The 19416-nt window shown below is 33.9% G+C and overlaps 1 protein-coding gene and 1 pseudogene across 1 annotated transcript; one reads left to right on the top strand and one right to left on the bottom strand.

Moving 5' to 3' along the window:
- Positions 1–461: 461 nt before the first annotated feature.
- Positions 462–6129, bottom strand: LOC7471658 (vesicle-associated protein 2-1). Its single transcript, XM_024596508.2, has 8 exons — positions 5831–6129; positions 5575–5668; positions 3347–3417; positions 3167–3248; positions 2666–2781; positions 2428–2562; positions 1599–1667; positions 462–783 (listed from the first exon to the last, which is right to left on the bottom strand). The coding sequence occupies exons 2-8, from the start codon at positions 5633–5635 to the stop codon at positions 649–651; spliced, it is 669 nt and encodes a 222-aa protein (XP_024452276.1). The 5' UTR covers positions 5636–5668; positions 5831–6129; the 3' UTR covers positions 462–648.
- A 6082-nt stretch (positions 6130–12211) lies between these two features.
- Positions 12212–16771, top strand: LOC18096883 (putative glycerol-3-phosphate transporter 4; annotated as a pseudogene).
- Positions 16772–19416: the final 2645 nt, after the last annotated feature.

Raw genomic sequence — 19416 nt, 5'->3', positions numbered from 1 at the left:
TAATTATCCGCGAGAAAAGTTTCCATCTCTTTATCTCTTTATCAAAAGATAAAGATAATTCTCCATATTTGTTTTTTAAAGTATTTTTAAATAATATATTTTTATTTTTAAAAATTATTTTTACATCATCACATCAAAATACATAAAAAAAATTAAATTTTAGCAAAATAAAAAATTTTAATTTTTTAAAACACAGGTACTACCACGTTTCCAAACGCTCACTTGAAGAAAACTATTCTAAAAACTATAAAAAAAAATTATTTGAAAATATTAAAAGATATTAATTTAAAATGAAAAAAAAATATAAATAATTAAAAAAATACTTTTAAAATACAAAGACAAACAATACCTTAACAACTTGGTATTATTGATTGAGAAAGGTGCAGGGTTAAAATTTGAAATGCAAATTTATAAACCGTGCGAAGAAAGATTTCAAAAGCTGCAACAGATAACACTAACAGTAACATATCAATGAGAGGAGATGAAAATATATTTGGCCAACTGACAAATTTGCAATAGCAAATATACAAAAAGAAGGGAGGAAATAGATCGATGTCCCTTCCATCCAACAGAACACCAGACAGGCACAGATTGTACAGTAAAATAGAAAAGAAAAAATTGTCTCCTAAGGTCCTTGATAAAGCCCAGTCATTCTGTAGATGGTGATGACAATGAAAGGTTCAAGAGGAAGCCAACCATAATTCCAATAAGTCCAACAACAAATGCAAACATGAGGGAGAAGCCTGGATCACTTTTTCGATATCTTCGTCTCCTCAGCAAGTCCTGTAGGAAAGAAAGCTTAGATATATTGTTGCAAAGGTTTCCTTTCGTTATCCTCCTAATTTGTGCATGGCAGTAACTACATATTAGCTCTTACATAAAAAAAAAACTCTTTGGGTAGGGGTGGTTCTATCATGTGAGAAATTTGGTATCATAACACTGTTTCTTGGCATTAGATACAGTTCATTTGAATCCATTTGTTCTCTAACAGAAAACATCTAAAATATCCCCAGTGTTTTGGTTGTTCAGTCATCCAATGAGCTCTTTTTACATCTTCAAGATCTCATGGAGCCATCTGAGAAATGAATTCCATGCCTACAAGTCACTTAATTAAAAAGTTCCTGCTCTGCTTCATTTCACTTGCACTATCACATTTGAACAAGCATTGCCTGCAAATGTCTATTTAAGGATAATTAACCCTTAGAAATGGTGGAATCCATATCAACTGAGCAAGTGTTGAGTAAACTCTCCACAATAGACTAAGGCTCATTTCAGGGAGGTGGTAAGTAGTAACCCTAAACAATTTCTGCATGGTTACAAGGAAACCAGCTGTTCTAGTACATAAAACAGCAATTTTCCAAAATTATTAGTATACCAGATAAAGAGGCATATTACGCAAGCTGATAAGTACTGGTGTGATGATAAAGTCTCAGGCTTGCTATAAGGGCGCAGGTTTATTTCTCTATAACTTTATTGCCAAAACTAGCTCCAAATTCTCGCACCAGTGACAGCAACTTGGTAATAACCTTTTTAACAAGCAAAGAAAAGCAAACGAATAATAATCAAATAAACCAGGCTGAATCAGAAAGTGCACTAACCAGTTCCTGCTGTAGTAGCTGGGTTTGTCGAACAGCAGCATCCCTTTCATCCTTCAGGCTCTGTACAGCCTGATTCAAACATGAAACAGAATGCTTAGAAAACTTACAATACAAAAAATAAAACTTAGAGGATATACTCGTATGATTTACCGCAAAAGGTATTGCCCAGAAAGCAAACTTACAGGATAGTAACAGTTATAAAACAAGACTAAGTTGCATGGTGCATGTTGAATGACATGCATATATAGTTGTGTTTCCTTCGAGTAGTTAAAAATGACAATTCACTACAGTTATTCACAATTTTGGAGAATCAAGGAAGGAGCTCAATTCTAGCACATAGATTCAACAGCAAAGCAAAAAAAAAGCAGCCTGATACTAGGAGTAGACCAATCAAAACTGCACACTTTATACAGGTACCTATTTATGTACTTTGACAAGATGGCACCCACAACTGCAGAATCATCACTCTTTTGTTATTGTGATGATAATATTTATTTAAATGCAAATAATAGATGGTTCAGATGCTTTATCAAGTTCTTTTGTCATTTCCATACACCTTTTGGAGCATCCATAATCATTCTCATTTTTTGCTCAGGAGCAGTGTTTAAACATGTTCAACTCTCAGTTTAGGATCATGATTTTTTAAAGGAGATTTTAGTTGCATTAGTGATGATTTTTATTATTATTATTTAAAAAAACACTAGTCGAGCAACGAATTGTGATGCAACACCAACTCCAATGAACTCTGTCAAACTCCTGAGTTATGAGTGCACGCAAGTCCATGATGGTGAACTAAAATAACCACACCCACAAATACAATAAAACTTACAGAGTTAGCATCAGGACTTTGAGTGGAGCCCTTCAACCCTTCATCTTCTGAGTTTCCTTGAGTTGATGAAGGAGGGATGTATACAACTCTAAGCTTCCTGTCATGTATCACCTTGTCATCACTATCCTTATTGAACTGGCAACAAAATCAAACATCATCGTTCAAAAAATAACTTCATTTCAGAAAGTCAAGCTAGTCAAACATGGATAATTTTTCTTCTTCAAGTTAACACCCTTACAGTATCTGGTGGGAGCTCATCAACATCAGCATGTGGAGGCACAATGGTACTCTGTAAGAGAAACTTATCTTTGCATTGCATATCTGAAGGATATTCTCGTTGAGCTTGAAGAGTAACTGAAAATACAGTAGTTTGTAAACATCTAATATGCTTTAATCAACAAGGAATATTACAAAACTGTGTTGGCTGGCACAAGACACACAAACAATTCCATTTACTGGTCATAGATAAAATTATGATGCTTGGTTTGGTTGGTTACCACTCTACTCACATCTTTCATTTCCAATAGGTGAAAGCAGAAAAAAAAATCTAGGCTGTTAAATGATCACTTAATAAACATCTCACAAATGGTTGGTTACCACTCTACTCACATCTTTGACATAGGAGAATTGTAACCTTTAAGTGGACAACAAATATAAGTTCACAGTCAAATAAAAAATTCCTAGTTTAAAAGGATAGAAAAGTCCTATAAAAAGATTAAGCCTGGGGAACAAGTAGCACCTCTGATGACGCAAGAATCCCAAGGCTGTATAACACCAGTGTTGGGCCTCACAAAGTACTTCTTAGGTGAAGTAGTTTTAACCTGGAGAAAATCGAAGTACAACAAAATGAATTTTTTAAAGGCTATATAATGCACAGCAATATTATGTTTGTAGATTTCATGTGTGGTTAAGAGAGTACCTTAAAAGCAACATGGTGCTCTGTGTTGTTCGCAACTTTAAGATCACAAAAGCTTTGCTTTTCCAGCTCAACTGATAACACATATATAACACATTCTCATAAGCCCGACTGAACTCCATTAATAAAATCAAATCTGAAAATTTTATAACACATGAATTTCTACACTTTCAAAGGGCATCGGATTTTTCAAGAAGACAGCTTACAATATTCAGATTAAAGTTATTAGCATAAACATTTGCGTCAATTATTCATTCTTCATGCCATCACATGTTTGCCATGGATCTGTTGGCAATATAATTTAATTTCTATCTTTTGACATTCTTATTTTTGGCAAGCACATCTCCTTAATCAAGTTGGGTTCCTGTGGAAGAAGCATGTCTTCTATGCCTGCAAAGCTTTCAAGTTCTGAGACAAGTGGATCAGAACCAGCTTGGCTCTTAGTTAAACTGCGCCTCCATCAAATTGTTCTTCTTTAAATCCTCACCCTCCCTCCTTGAACAACTAATCATCTTCACTGTGTTGTGAGAGATATCACTTGAATACCAGGCATCTGGCTCACTGATGCAGATGAATTAAAAAACATCTGATAACAGGTTTAGACGTAGAGCATGCAGCTTGGTGCAATAGTCATAAGATTGCATGAAGGTTTGAGACTTGAGAGCAGCTGCTTGATAAAGGAGTGTTGAAACATAAACTTCTTTCTTTTCTCTATTCAAAGATCCTGCTCCAGTAACAACATAACTGGGCAATGGTCGCTACATATGATAGGAAAAAGAAAACTACAATGAAATGTCATTGGCTCTCAGTGAGGTTGGGGAGCTTCCTTAAACACAGTAAGAAGCCAGTTTTGCCAATCAGAGGAATGGACTGTTCATATTTCACTGCGGATCTTTCCCAAGTTTTGCCAAGAGTGAAGATAGCATCCATGAAAAAATCATGCCTAAGTTGGGAATTAGTTAAGAATAAACATGATTGATACGTACCTAAAACTATGATGGCAAAGGGGAGTTTTACGGGGCCCATACTGAGATAGAACTAGAATTATAATTTGAGGTTGGGTTATAGTGTCATTTCTATCACTTTTTTAGTTTACTAAATATCTGAAGCAAGTCCTTGAAAAAATGACCACCGAGACTTTCATGTTGAGCAATAACCATCAAGATTTGGCAAGAATAATTCCTAAAAAGCAATTTGAAGCCACTCGTGCTAAGATTATCCATTGTTCATATCTATTCGTAGCGCTAAGTCTGCAAGTACACTTAATATGATGATTGATGCTTCTGAGTCGCTACTCATCACTAAAATATCAACTCAACCGAAGCTGAACCATGCATTTGGACATCAACAGTAAATGCTAACAAATGAAATTCTTTTTTGCCAATTTTGAGATATAATCACACATGGCAATTAAACAGCGGTACTCTATTATCATAATCTCTGTTCTTTTATCGTGTATTACTTTCAAATCAAATCACGTCAATCGTAACACAATTACTACACTTGGTTGCCGGGGACCTACTTCAGTAATCCCTCCCCTGGAAAATATGACAAGAGGCCCTAAAACAGCCCTGAAACTCTAGAAACTGCTAACAGGGCAAGCCCTGATTACAGAGTTAACTAATGCAGTAGTACAAAAACCTGGTGGAATTTCACAAAAAGAAAAAAAAATGAAGACAACTAATTTTCTACTTGGCCTTTAACTGTCTTAAAACACTTTCATGGAAGGGTTAGACAATAGCTTTGACTGCCAGAAAGTCATATTTCATCTTAAGAACAATAGCAATATTAAATTAAATAACGATTCACTGTCTACTTAAGGCAGTAAGAAAGATATCTGAGACTCCCGACGAAATCATAACAACCAAATCCATCCTTAGCCACCACACAAGCCATCTCAAAAATCCTCATTGAACAACATCCATGGCAATAACTAATTTTTGTAAACCTTTATTACGCATTATCCTCGTCCTTGCAGAATCCATGTTATTTGATATTTCAGTAATCTGTTGTTGAGTCTGCTTGAATTCGCCAGTTAATGCATGAATAAGCACAATTAACTATAACAAGTTTTAATCTCCTTGCCAGGAATTATCCATAAATTAGATTCCGATGCGAGAATTTAAATAACAAATAGATAAATTAATTAAAACTGTTATTTATAAAAGGAAAGGAAAAGAAATGAAAATTGATACGTGCAGATTTTAATAGAGAGAGTGAGGGAGACTTACAAATGAACTTGAGGTCCTCGGGATGTACGGAGATCAACTGATTTCCATCACCAGCAGTCATGTCGGCCCCACCAATATCACCAAATCTCAGAATCTTCCACAAAAATCCAAATCAAATCAACACAAAGACGAACAATAAATAATTATTCACTCTTTAAAAAGGAAGAAAAAGAAACCTCCCAAACCAATCGAAGAAATTACTGAAAAAAGAGTGGAGATAGATTAATTAGAGAGAAGAATATAAAAGAAAACTAACATGTGGTTAAACGAATGTGGAGGATTTGTTAAAAGCAACGAATGGCTCGAACTTTTAGGCACCAATTTCGGCTTTTTTTATCGGTTCAGGTGGTATGCGCTTCGTTGAGAGAGAAGGGGGGGGGGGGAGCAAGACTCTCTCTGCCTGTTAAAAGGAAAGAGAGGGCGGGGGTTGATAGAGAGAGGCGGTAGCTTGGTGTGTTCGTGCACCCAGGAACCAGAATGGCAGAGCTTTCTTTCTTGTTAAGTCAGAGAGAGAGAGAGAGTGTGTGATAGAGTTGACACGTGTATAAAAAAAACCGGGTGAGGTTCTGTTCAAAAGTAAGTTTTGGAGATCCCCAGACTGGAATTGGGTCCCTGTGACGTGTCACTTATAAAAACTGTCACTCATTTATTAAACAATTTAATATTTATTTTTAAGGCAGGGAGGCATTTTCATGTCTTCCCGAATTGAAGAAGAATGTAACTTTTTTCTAACAAGAAAGCAACGGGGGAGCAGAGAAGAAGAAGAAGAAGAAGAAGAGAAGAAGAAAACCAGTTGGCGTGTATCTTCCTTTTTATCATTTGTTAATGTTTACTGTAAGTCGGTACATTATATTATATTAACCCCTTTATTTGGTCCTTTTCGAATAAATAATCAAGTACCAGCCAAAATGTTGGTTTATTTGGTCCTTTTCGAATAAATAACCAAGTGCCAGCCAAAAGGTTGGGCCGTGGACGGGTTAAATCTCATATTTATTCAATTGATGTTTGGTATTGTGGTGTAATTATATATTTAAAATTATTTTTTTTAATTATTTTAATATGCTGATATTAAAAAATAAAATAATATTATCTTTAATATATTTTTAAATAGAAAATATTTTAAAAAACAATATCACTATTCCATTAAATAACATCATTATTTCTAAGTAGGTGGATGGGTGAGTTGGAGAGAGGATGCACCTTTGCACCTAATCACAGTTAATTAAATGATTTTTTAAGTTTTCACATGCAATTGATTTTGCAGCTTTCTTTTCTAGAAAATATTACATTAATTCTTTTTATATATATTTTTTTATAGTTTTGATTTGATTGTAAACATTAAAATTTATTCGTGTCAGAATATTTCATTGCTTTTTACTTTATTATTCCTCTAACTAAGTATGTTAAGTACCGAGACTTGTAGTCAAGCGGTCTTGACAGGGTTTCCTTACCTCTGTATTATGGGTTCAAGTTTCAGTATGTATATATGTTATCCCCGTAGTGTCTTACCTGTCTATTGAACTTGTAGGGTGTTCAATGGATCTGGGATTAGTCGTGGTGCGCGTAAGCTGGCCTGGACACCCCGGGTTATCAAAAAAGCAAAATACCATGGGAACGCGGTTCAACCCTGGTTCCCAAAAAATTTGAAATTTTTTTTTTTGTTAAAATTTAATATGGTTTGTACGTTTTGGATCGTTTTGATGTGCTGATGTTAAAAATAAATTTTAAAAAATAAAAAAACATCATTGGCATGCATTTTGATACGAAATGTTATTTGAAAAGCACCCGCAACTACACTGCCAAACAAATTCTATAAAGCTCTCTCAACAAATTTCAAGTCTATTAAGGAAATAAAGAATTAAAATCATTTCCTTTATTTGAATTGAGCTAGGGAAGCAAATGATCAAAAGTATTTTCTTCATCAAATCAAATCAAATTTATACTTCACACAATTAAAACTTTTGAGCTCGTGTAAATATTTTTCATTAAATTAAATCAAGTTAAGTTTTCACACGATTAAAATTCAAGATTTGATTGTTAATTAGATGATTCATGGACGTGAAAAGTGCTTCGAGAAAATTTCTTTCTTTTTTTATAATTAAATTCATCAGTGTAATTTTCTCACTATTTTAGTGTATTTTAATACAAGAAATTATATGTACTGTGCTAATATAAAAAAAAAATTGTGTTTTTTTTTTTTGGTAAATAGTCGGATAACTTTCATATTATAAGATTAACCTTACAACTTAGACCCATATAAAAACATGATATTAACATTAACAAGAACTAACAGAGGCGGAGAAATCATTCTTGCCCTTCTCATAAATCATTGTTTATTAGAATAATGATATGTTTTTTTTTTTAATTTAATTAATTTATTAGGATTGAACTTCATAATTTTTTTTTATATAAAATTATTTCAATATCATGACCTGAGTTGCGAGTTTAGTGGGTTAATCTAAGTTTTTTTTGTCATTTTTTTAAATTGATTTTGTATCCTATTTCATCATTCAGTCGTTAATTGAAAATTAAATTTCATAATTTATTTTAATTCGTTTTCTATAAATTTATTTCGGTCTTATGATCCAGGTCGCAGATTTTGTGGGTTAACCAGATTGACCCGAGTTATTTTTTTAAATTGCATCATTCAACACTGGATTGATTACGAATTAAGTTTCATAATTTGCTTCAATTTACTTTCTATAAGGTTATCCTAAACTAATGATCTCGGTCACAAGTTTGACTGGTTAACCCAAGTCGACCTTGATCCTTTTTTTTGTTTTTTTAGTTGAGTTTTTTTTTTTAAAAAATCATCATTCAATATTAGATTGATTGTGAATTGGAGTTTGTAATTTGATTCAATTTACTGCCTACAGGGCCATTCCAATCTCATGACCTATGTCGTAGATTTGATAGGTTATCCCATGTTAATTTGAATCGATCTAATATGTTGTCGCGTTGATTTTTTTTATAAGATACTGGCTTGTATTTTTTTTAGTCAAACTATGTTTTTATATTTGCAAAGTTAATGATGTTATATCACATCAACCCCTATATGATTTAAAATTTTTTCTACTATAAAATAATTTAATAATATCTAAGTATTTTTTTTATATGTTAAGAAAAATGACGTAACTCAGCAAACATAGTGCGAGTCAATAATATAAAGGAAACTTAAAAATTCATAAAAAAAACCTAGTTCTCCTAATCAAATTTAAAGTCGGAAAATTCCAATATGATTTGAAATTTAAAGAGGGAATGCACTTGCACTTCTAGACATGGACCCACCCCTTAGATTGCTGGGACTCCTCCTAACCATTTGGGTTTCACAATTTCTCCGGGCATTAATTGGCAAGCCCAGAGATTTACCTAATTCTGCCACTTCAAGCATCGGCATTTAGACGCTTGCAAAACGGATGTTCAAGGTCGCCAAGACAAGAAAAAAGGCACAAAGTTGTTGCTTAACGCAAGGTTTTTTTTATTCTTGTTTTATTTTCAAGAAAGACATATCCCCACAAGATTCCAGCAATGTTGCAGAGCAAGTAAGAAGGAAAATAAACCATGGAATCTCAAATATCAGAACTAGTAATTATTTCCCTCATGAACACAGCAGCATCAAAATCAACATTTAAAGTCTCAGGGCTCTCTTGGAATGAATCAATCCAGAAGGAAACGTATCGTATTAATCAGCTGTTTATAAGTTGACTGCTGATGAAGACGCTGATACATCAAAAAGATCGTGGATTTTTCACGACTAATCTTGGGCTTGCTGTGAGCTTGAATGTTCTTGGGCTTAGATACTGGCCTGATAATTTCCTACGAAGCAACTCCCCTGTGTAATTAGGGATCCTCTTGTGATTAATTTCGTCGAATGATAAAGAGTGAAAATAGCGAGAATGAAAAATGAATGATGTGAGTGAGAAGGTTTTATGTAATATCTAGAAAATAAGCAGAGTTATTATATTAAATTTATAGTTTAAGTTATGGATTGGACTAGGTTTGATAATATTGTTTTTATAAAACAATTTTTATTTTATTATATAACATTAAAAATATATATTATTAGGAAAGGGACTTTATAGATTTAAAAAAAAACAATGATGGGTATAAGAAAATCTTGCTAATATTATAAAAATATTGATATACTTATTTGAAAATAAAATAAAATTTGAATGGTATTTAATAAAATAATATCTAAAATATATTCTTAATTGATTTAAAAATTTAATATATTTATAATATTTTAAATTAATTATTTTACAGTAATAATAAAAAAAAAAACTGGACATGCGGGGCTATATAACCTAATCCCTATACACATTGGATTGCCAGACCAGGTCCATGTATAGACCTTAATTAAAATGCCTAGATATGTTTTTTTTTTTTTTCATTTTTTTCTCAAGGCCGTCAACTCCATTTTTATTTCTTAAAAAAAAATCAATTGGGCAACAAATCGCCTGTAGGTGACATATCACTTGCTAAGTTGTTATTTAGAATCCGACAACTATCATGATGGTTGGAAAATCAAGGAAGGATTCAAAAAAATTATTTTCACATGAAAACACATAAAAAAAATTCACAAACCACCTAATAACCCTAAAGTCATTAAAAAAAATTCACCTGAATAAAAAAAATATACTTTCAAACATGTTTATAGAAAAAAAACTACCATCATTGAAATCTTTTCATTGATTGGAACCCTTTAACACCTTTAACACTTAGATCATCCATTTTTGTTTCCATAGCTTGTCTAGCCAATAAATTTCTCTCTTCTCCATTATTTTTTTCTAGCAACTCTCTCTCTTTTCTTTCAAATTCAAAAACTTATAAATAAATAAAATAAACTTTTAAATCAAAATATAAATTCTAAAAACTTTGAGATTGATCACATATTTTATTCATGTCTTACATCATAGTCTTGTATCTTTTAATTTTGTATTTTTGTTAAAATTTAAAATTCTATTTCATGAAATTATGCCATAAAAATATCAAATAAAAAAGAGGATAAAATTTTAAAAATAGCATAAAAATGCAAAGAAAAAAATGAGAGGAGTTTCATTGTTCATATGAACAGTGAAAGGCTTGGAAATACATCTAGAGATATTTCACTTGTATTGATAATAACTAACTGTTTGACTCGCGTTTCGCTAAGAGTTGAATATTTTTTTTAAGTAACAAAAATGAATACACACTATATACACACACATCTTTTCTAATCATAAAAAAAAGTGAAAAAAAAGCACGAAGATTAATTCCTAAGAAAATAAATGTTGAATAATGAAAATGATTTTTTTTAATGACCTAAAAAAATCAACGTTAACCCGTATGAAACTTCAAAACTCTCGGTCATGATCACAAGATGGGGACCAGCCACATAGAAGGAAAAAAAAACAACAAAGCAAAATTCTTAATAAAAAATGCTTAGTGATGAAATTGAAAAAAATAAATTAAAAAAACAAAGAAAAAAAATATCCCAGTCAATCCGGGTTAATCCACTAACCTTATGATTATATGTATAAGATTGAGATAACCCGCGCATAAAGGGAAGTAAAAAAAAGCACGAAGACCAGTTTCAATAAAATTAGATGTTTAAGGGTGAGCGCGAGCACCTCCCCGTGAATGCTACACGCTTTGCTCAATGAACATGAGAACCTCCCAATGACCGCCACAAAATTTTATTTGTTTTTAATTTTATTTATTTTTAAGAAATTTAATTGCCACTTATTCAAATTAATTATAACTAAAAAATTATGTGGAAAATAAAAAAAAGCCTTAGATGTTAATTTTGTTTTTTTTGCTTTTAAGGATAATATAATTATTTCACCATGTAGTCAAAGCGTTAAAAACCATAAAGCCCCTATACCAAAGTCTTAAGAATATTTATGTCATTTTACCGTGCATCCAAAATGTTAAAATAATTGCTTTATCCCCTGTTAATATAATAATAATAAATAGTCCTTATAAAAAAATACCGCTTTACTCTTAATAACTAGTTAAATCACTTTGTTTGAGAAGAGCAAAATAACTATTTTACAATTCTGACTTTCAATTCACATTGAATTATAGAGGTGATTGAGAGTGTAGTAACAATTGTTTTTTAATATGTTTTTTTCGTTAAGAAATGTATTAAAATAATATATTTTTTTATTTTTTTAAAATTATTTTTAATACCACCATATTAAATAAAAAACATAAAAAACTAATTTAATTTTTTTTTTTCAAAATTTGATGAAACAGTGATTGCATCACCCAACTAAACACTCCTGTTCACAGTGAAATACTGATTTTTTAAAGATATTCGTGGAAATATTACATTTGGATTTTTTAAGGCCGGACACATCCTACCTTAGCGAAGAACCACTTGCCACGCGGAAATACGAAAAGTCCATGCGTAAGCATAACCGCTTTGTAGTATTCTCTATCATTCTCAATTTCTCACTGTCACAAGTTCACAACCGCTTTGTATTACTCTCTCTCTCTCCCTCTCACTGTCATCACCGTTGACTGCGTGGGACCTAAGCACGTTTTATTCCAGTTCAAATTCCCAGATCCCGCCACGTGCCCTCCGTTTCCTTTTACACCCTGTCCTCTCCCGCCATTTTCTCTCCCCCTCTCATCTCTCACACAACCCCCCCCCCCTCCTCTCCCATCTCCGAGAGCAGAACTTAAGGAAACCCTCTCTTTCCAATACACGCTCCAGTCTCTTCTTTCTCTCTCGACTTTCAAACTTAAAGAACTCAACAGCTGAAGATTAATTATTGCTGGAAGCTGCAATTTCTTGAAATATTGGCTGGTTTTTCTAGTGAATTAGGTCCCTCTCATTCATTGCTATAAAAACATAGCAGAATCTTAATACTTGCTTGGAGGTTGAGGATTTGACTCTGTTTCTTGTAAAATACCATTGCTTCCATTCATGGAAATACCTGTCTTCTTTCTCGAAGAATGTGATAGTAGCTAGTATATATGTTCTTTCTTGGTTTACTGGTTTGATAATCTTGCCTGTTGTTTTAGATATGGCTAACAATTTAGACACAGCGAGGAATATCCCACCTGGGGTTTGGCTTATAAGGAAAATAAGAGGCAAAGATTGGAGTCTCAAGACTTATAGGTACATGGTTTTGTTGATTACTTTCATTGCATATACTAGTTACCATGCATCAAGAAAACCCAGTAGCATAGTCAAGAGTGTACTGGATCCTGAACCTGATAAGACCTTAAATGTGCACCCTTGGCCAATTGGAAGTGTCTTTCTTAAAGATGAAATCTTGGGTAAAAACAAATATAAGTCTGAATATATAGGCTGGGAGCCATTTAATGGGAAAGGCGGGACAAAGAAATTGGGATTGATTGATGTTGCATTTGTTGCTTGTTATTCTTTGGGAATGTATGGTGCTGGTCATTTAGGTGATACATTGGATTTGAGGTTGTTTTTGACTTCTGGGATGATTGGTAGTGGAATTTTTGTGGGGTTATTCGGTATGGGATACTTTTGGAACATTCATGTTTTCGGGTTTTATTTGGTTATGCAAATGGTTGCTGGGTTGTTTCAAGCCACAGGTTGGCCTTCTGTGGTAATTGGTTCGGGAAAAGGAAGAGAGGGTTAATAATGGGTATTTGGAATGCACATACTTCAGTTGGGAATATTACTGGCTCTCTTCTTGCTGCAAGTGTTTTGGACTATGGTTGGGGATGGTCCTTTATTGCTCCGGGAATGTTTATTGCACTAGCAGGGGTATTGGTTTTCTTGTTTTTAGCTGCCTATCCTGAGGATGTTGGATTTCCTTGTTCAAATGTCCCGGCAGCAAGGGTCGAGGCAGTGGCTCGCGATGTAGAAGCTCAGGCACAGAGCGAAGGTATTGTGGAAAAGGGGAAGAATGCTCCCATAAGAGAAGGATCTGGGGTTAGGAGAAGCGTTGGGCTTCTCGAAGCTTGCATGATACCAGGAGTGCTACCATTTGCATTTTGCCTGTTCTTCGCCAAGCTAGTGGCTTACACATTTTTGTATTGGTTGCCCTTTTATTTGAGTCAGACAGGTATTTCTGCCCTCAATTTCTGCTATTAGAATTTTGTAATTTCATCGATAGCTAGCCTTCTTAAATTAGATATTTTTTTTGCTAGTTTGTGCCATGTTGTTTTGAATATTGATTAGCAATACAAAAAGGGATTGCCAGTTGTAGGGATTCACTAATTTTCTGCAATTAATCAGGATCATGCTAGCATAGAAGGGTTCTTACAGTGGGCTAAGATCTCGTTGGTGCACATGATTTTACCAAGTGGAGTCAGCTAGCTCCTATTGTATTTTTCAACAGATTAAGTAATTGGTTATGTCCTTTTTGCTCAAATGACATCTCCCCCATTTGCAGCTTTCACTTGATGTGATTTATTAAAAAAAGAACAAAAAGACGGTGTTAGTCTTACAAATGGAGGCCATCAGAATAATTCCGGAAGCCTGGAATATATTTTTGACTGTAGGTTGGGCAGTTGTCACCTCTTTGAAACAATTTTGTTTGATGGATCATGTGAAGAATTTGTAACTCATCTATTTAATTCATTCTCCGCTGCTATGACATGCACTTTTTATTTGCTGAAACAAAGTTTTGATTGGTTCTTTAGTAATTCTGGTTGGAGCATTAGGTAAGAGTTGTGGTCATCATTTCATCTTCATTTAACTGCAGTTTTGACATCAAAGTTTAAATTGAAAACGAGGTTTTATTGTGCTTCCTGTTGACATTTTAAATTCTAATGCATCATTTGCTTTTGGACAAGTTTCACTTACTAAATCTATGAGACATGCTTGTTAGTGAATGTTGAGGACCTTTCCGACAACGGTTAAGGCTCGGGGGCTAGGCACTGTCTTTAGAGGACCATCATACAAGATAGTTTCAAATTTCCAGTTGCAAGTTTGAAATAGTAATTTATTGTTAATTATTGCAACAATTTGTCCTAAAATCGTTATTTGTTGTTTTTTTAAATAACACAAATACTTTTTGTGATGAATGTGTTATATGTAACGTAATTTTTCTCTAGAAACTAAGACCATAAAAAAGACAGATATATAAACGCTGCAAACGCTGGTACAATTGTATTGACTAAAAATAAAATAAAATTCTTAGTACTTCCGTGCAGGCATTTTGAGAATGGTCATGCAGCCTCGCTATAGAGCTGTTTTGCCACTTCGCACTAATATTAAGAAGCAGAGCATGAGGCTAGGCTTTAGGCAAGTAGATGAATCATGAAATCCTTGTAAGATCAAATGAGATCAGGCATAATCTGTGCATGGATATTGTTATTGGAAAAGAGCACTTGCAGTAATTGGCGATGTTTATTTGTGAACACATAAATTTTTCAAACCAAGTTTTTGCAGTTGTTGGAAATCTTTGCAAGATTATCCTGTTTTGTAGAGGTAATAGTTCAATTTTCTTAACTGCAGAAATTGGTGGAGAATATATGTCTGTGAAGTCAGCTGGAAATCTCTCAACCCTGTTTGATGTAGGGGGCATTGTTGGTGGAATTCTTGCTGGCCATATATCTGATAAACTTAGAGCTCGGGCTATTACAGCAGCCAGTTTCATGTATGCTGCAATTCCTTCTATGCTTTTGTACCGCATATATGGGAGTTTCTCGCAGACTATGAACATTGTACTCATGATGATTGCTGGCTTATTCATAAATGGGCCATATGCACTTATCACAACTGCAGTATCTGCTGACCTTGGTACACACAGTTCTCTCAGAGGGGATTCTCGAGCATTGGCAACAGTCACTGCCATTATTGATGGTACTGGATCAATTGGTGCAGCTCTTGGTCCTCTTCTCACTGGGTTTCTTTCAACTAAAGGATGGAATACAGTTTTTGTGATGCTGATGCTCGGTGCTCTCATTGCGGGGCTTCTCTTATCATGTCAGGTTGTCGCTGAAATTAATGATAAAACTAGTAAATTGATGCGTTCAACCAGTGGACTGCAAAGTTCTGAAGGTAATGCCACGAACTGGCTGAGATAATCCTGCATGCACACACACTGACAAAGTCACTCACGTACCATTGTTTAACTTTTATAGGACATATATCTATGGATTATGTATCCTGAGAGAGGATATGAAATCTGCATTAATCTTATTGGTAATTGAAAATTTAAGATAAAAGGATAGAAACTTATAAATTTCATAGTTAGGAGCAGCAGCAAGTTATTTTCCAGTAAAATTTATATGGCAATACAATTTCCATTCTAGTTGCAGAATACCTCTGAACTGGAAGAAAATATTGTGTGTTTTTATATGGTTCACAATGTCCACCAGCCTACTGATGGTCATGTGAAGAAGAGATTAATCTGGAGTGGTAAGAGCAAGAAAGGGGGGAAGTGGGGGGCTAGAATATATGGTGATGTCTGTTACTAAAATTCGTTTAGAATCACATCAACCCTACAGACAGTTCATTCCAAAATTGTATGGTGGAAGTTATTTTTGCAGCTGACAACAACTAGTTTGGGAATGAAGAACATGTTAATTTGACTACAAGTGATATACTGATAATATCGTTTTCGCATTGCTTCTATAATTCTTATTCCATCACTGTTTATCAATATTTCAATTCTATCTGTAGCTGTACTCTCTCTCTCTCTCCCCTCCTCCCTCCCTCTCTCGCCCCCCCTCTCTCTCACACATACGTACATACATACACGCACGCCTCTCTCTCATACATGCGTGCATACATGCATGGATACATGTATGTCCTGTCCCCATAATTTCCGCGTCACTCTATGATAATTTCTTTCCCCTTCCATACATGATCTATGCTCTTCATTTGTTTCGCAGTTTCTCCATCTCAACCACTTCTAAGTGAGCAGAGATGAAAATCAGGTATGGGCTCACGAAGCTTTTACAACACGAGTTAACCAAGAACAAAGTCAAAGGATAGGGTTGTTAAAACAGTAAATTATTTGTCTTAAATAATGGGCACGAAGGTATGTTTCTGTAAAATTTTGATATAGATATGGCTATGGTTTGTGATGCCCTTTTTTCTGCAAGACGAGTACACTGATGTAGTAGGACGTCGGGTATTTTTGTCTCTGTGGCCCCGATTAAATTGTTCCAGTGAGCACTGAGGATGATGGAATCCACTGTTTCTCAACTGTCTCCATTTATACAGATTTGGCAGAACTGATGATGTTAGGTTTCTGCCATTGGTTTGTGGATTACAGTAGAAAACAGGCAGATCATTTCTAAGAGAGCTTGATAGGCTCTCATTCTTCTGCCTTCCTTCCTTTCAATACCAAGCACAGCTCATAACGGATTTTCTTTGCAGACAACAAGGCTCGCTTAAACTTTCTTCTGGAGTGCGCGAGACATGGCTAATCTTGCAACCAACCGAAAATCCTTAGTGAGGAATAACATCCAGGTCTCAGGGAAATAAACTTTTAGACGAAGTATAGAGAGCATCCTTTTAATTAGTGGTAAGTTGCAACATATTTGTTAAGGTGCATGTCCTGCGATATTGGAGAGCAAGTTCGTAGCAGATCAAGCCATGGGACGTGTTGAGGTGTTTAGGACATGGAACGGTAGCAGTTTCACGATTTTTTAGAAACTATTGTCGTGCTAAATTTCACCATTTTCTTAAACATTTTCCAGACCATTCTCAATGAACCCAAAGACAAGTAAGGCAATTATTTGCTTTGTTATCAACCAAGACCACAGATATAGCCATCACGGGGAGCTCAATTCTGGATAACATTGCTAAAGAAAGGAGCGGTGGCTCTATTTGAAAATGAGGTTTCAGGCTCCATGTGAATATGAGGGGTCAACAGCCTCGGAACCCAGCTGTTAGCTCCTCGAAAAATAACAATTCCTCACCAATTTATTTTTTCCAAAAAATTAAACGATAACTAATCTATGATAAATAAATTATGATAAATAAGAAATTAATCTATAGCCATTGGCTTTTTTACTTAAATAACTCTTGGTTTTTTTAGATTTATTTTTTGATTTATGGTGACTAATCAAAAATTGATAAAAAAAGATATGAAATAAGAATTTGAAACTTGAGTTTTTTAGATTCCTACATACTCTTCATTACCATATATTTTAGTGTTTTTTATTTTTTTTATTTTAAGCTTTAGTTTTCATTCCATATCTATAACTTTAGGTTTATCTGGTTAAGAAATATTTGAATTTTATATTTTTTGATTCAAATACCTTGTTTATAAATGTATTCAAATTAAAATTATATTATTAAAATCTTAGAAGATATATTGCAAATCTTCTGTTTCCACTAGTAGAAGCAATGGAGCTTTAGATATAAAAAATTTATTATTGACAACAATAAAAAATTTAAAGTGTTAATAAATATTTTCTGAGTTGTTTTACTATTTCTTATTAGTAATTACATGAGATAATTCTTAAAGATAAACGAATTTCTGGTATTCCCAGCACAAGAATGAATGATTATATTTCAAGCAGATAAAAAATAAGTTCAAGATTTTGTCACTTGGTGTATTTTGGATTCTGAGTAACTAGAGATTGCAAGCAGCAGCAATAGCAGCAGTGGATTCTTGCTATTAATCAAGCATTATACTAGTTCATAAGTAAAATGATTTGAAATACAGAAAAAGATTTTATGTTTTTTGCAATTCCTTCAATTCTACTACACCACTTTATTGGGAGTGTCTCGCAGGCTCGAACAAATCGTTGCTGGCTTTTTCTTTAATGGCTCAAATGCTCTTATCACAACTGCAGTCTCCACCGACCTTGGCACACACTTCCATTAGAGGGAATTATCGAGCCCTGACTATTGTGATTGCCATTATTGATGGCACTGAAAGACAAAACATACTATTAGTTGTGTTGTTGTTTGCAAAGTTTGTTCTGGGCTGAGTACTTACCGAGCATTACTTCAGTTGCAAATTACAAGAAATAAAATGTCAGGCTTGAGGAATTGATGATGTGATTGTGTCAGCAAACATGGTGAAGGTTAACTGGGGCTTGCTTAGGATCAAATAGCTTACAAGACTGATCATAAAGAACCAGTATATCACTGTGAATTAAAATTAGAGGATGGAAAAAAAATCCTGGAAATCATCTGAAAAGAAATTTCCAAGTGATACTTGCTTGAAGTAACCCTTAAAGAAAGTTGCCAGATTCCTTTCCATGGAGGCAGTATAGGCGAAGAAGTAATCGTATATTAATATGTTTGATTTAAGTGTATATTTCCAGTGATACTTCGTTGTTGTATCCCATCGAGATGGTGTTTTCAAACAACCTGGAACCAGCCAGCTTGCAGCAAGCTAGCTATTTCCCATTGACAATGAAATATCCGTCAGCCTGGATTGCGACTCTTGGAATCATTAAATTTGCGAACATTGCTTTGCTGGAAGCACAAATGAGACATATCCATCAGTCTGGATTACGACTCTTGGAATCATAGAACACCCAAACTTGCTTTTCTCTCATAGCTAGTGATGATACAGTAAATTTGTTAAAATAATTATAATTAAGCAGCCCGACAGAGCTTTTTCTGTCGTTTTAAGTTTTAACCCTGAAGTACCTAAATAAACAAAATTTTGACCTCATAGCCCAGACAGAGCTTTTTCTGTCGTTTAAATATTTTATATTTAAACCAAGTTTTTTTTTATATTTATTTTCATCATGATTTTTTTTGTATAATCAAGTTGAATGAGAATAGTTTTTTTTTTTAATAAATATAAAATATTATTTAAAACAATTTGACTCGTGCATTGCCTTTGCACTATTCGAGCGACGCATAAGGAAGCATTCAGTGGCTAAATAGTGGCTTACAAAACAATGTTCGAATTATCTTGACGACCCCTTTATCCATGGACAACGTATATG

Source organism: Populus trichocarpa, chromosome 3 (genome assembly GCF_000002775.5).
Source record: "Populus trichocarpa isolate Nisqually-1 chromosome 3, P.trichocarpa_v4.1, whole genome shotgun sequence".
NCBI classification, from domain to species: domain Eukaryota; kingdom Viridiplantae; phylum Streptophyta; class Magnoliopsida; order Malpighiales; family Salicaceae; genus Populus; species Populus trichocarpa.
Note: the sequence above shows the minus strand (reverse complement) of the source record. Positions and strands in the feature narration are given on the sequence as shown.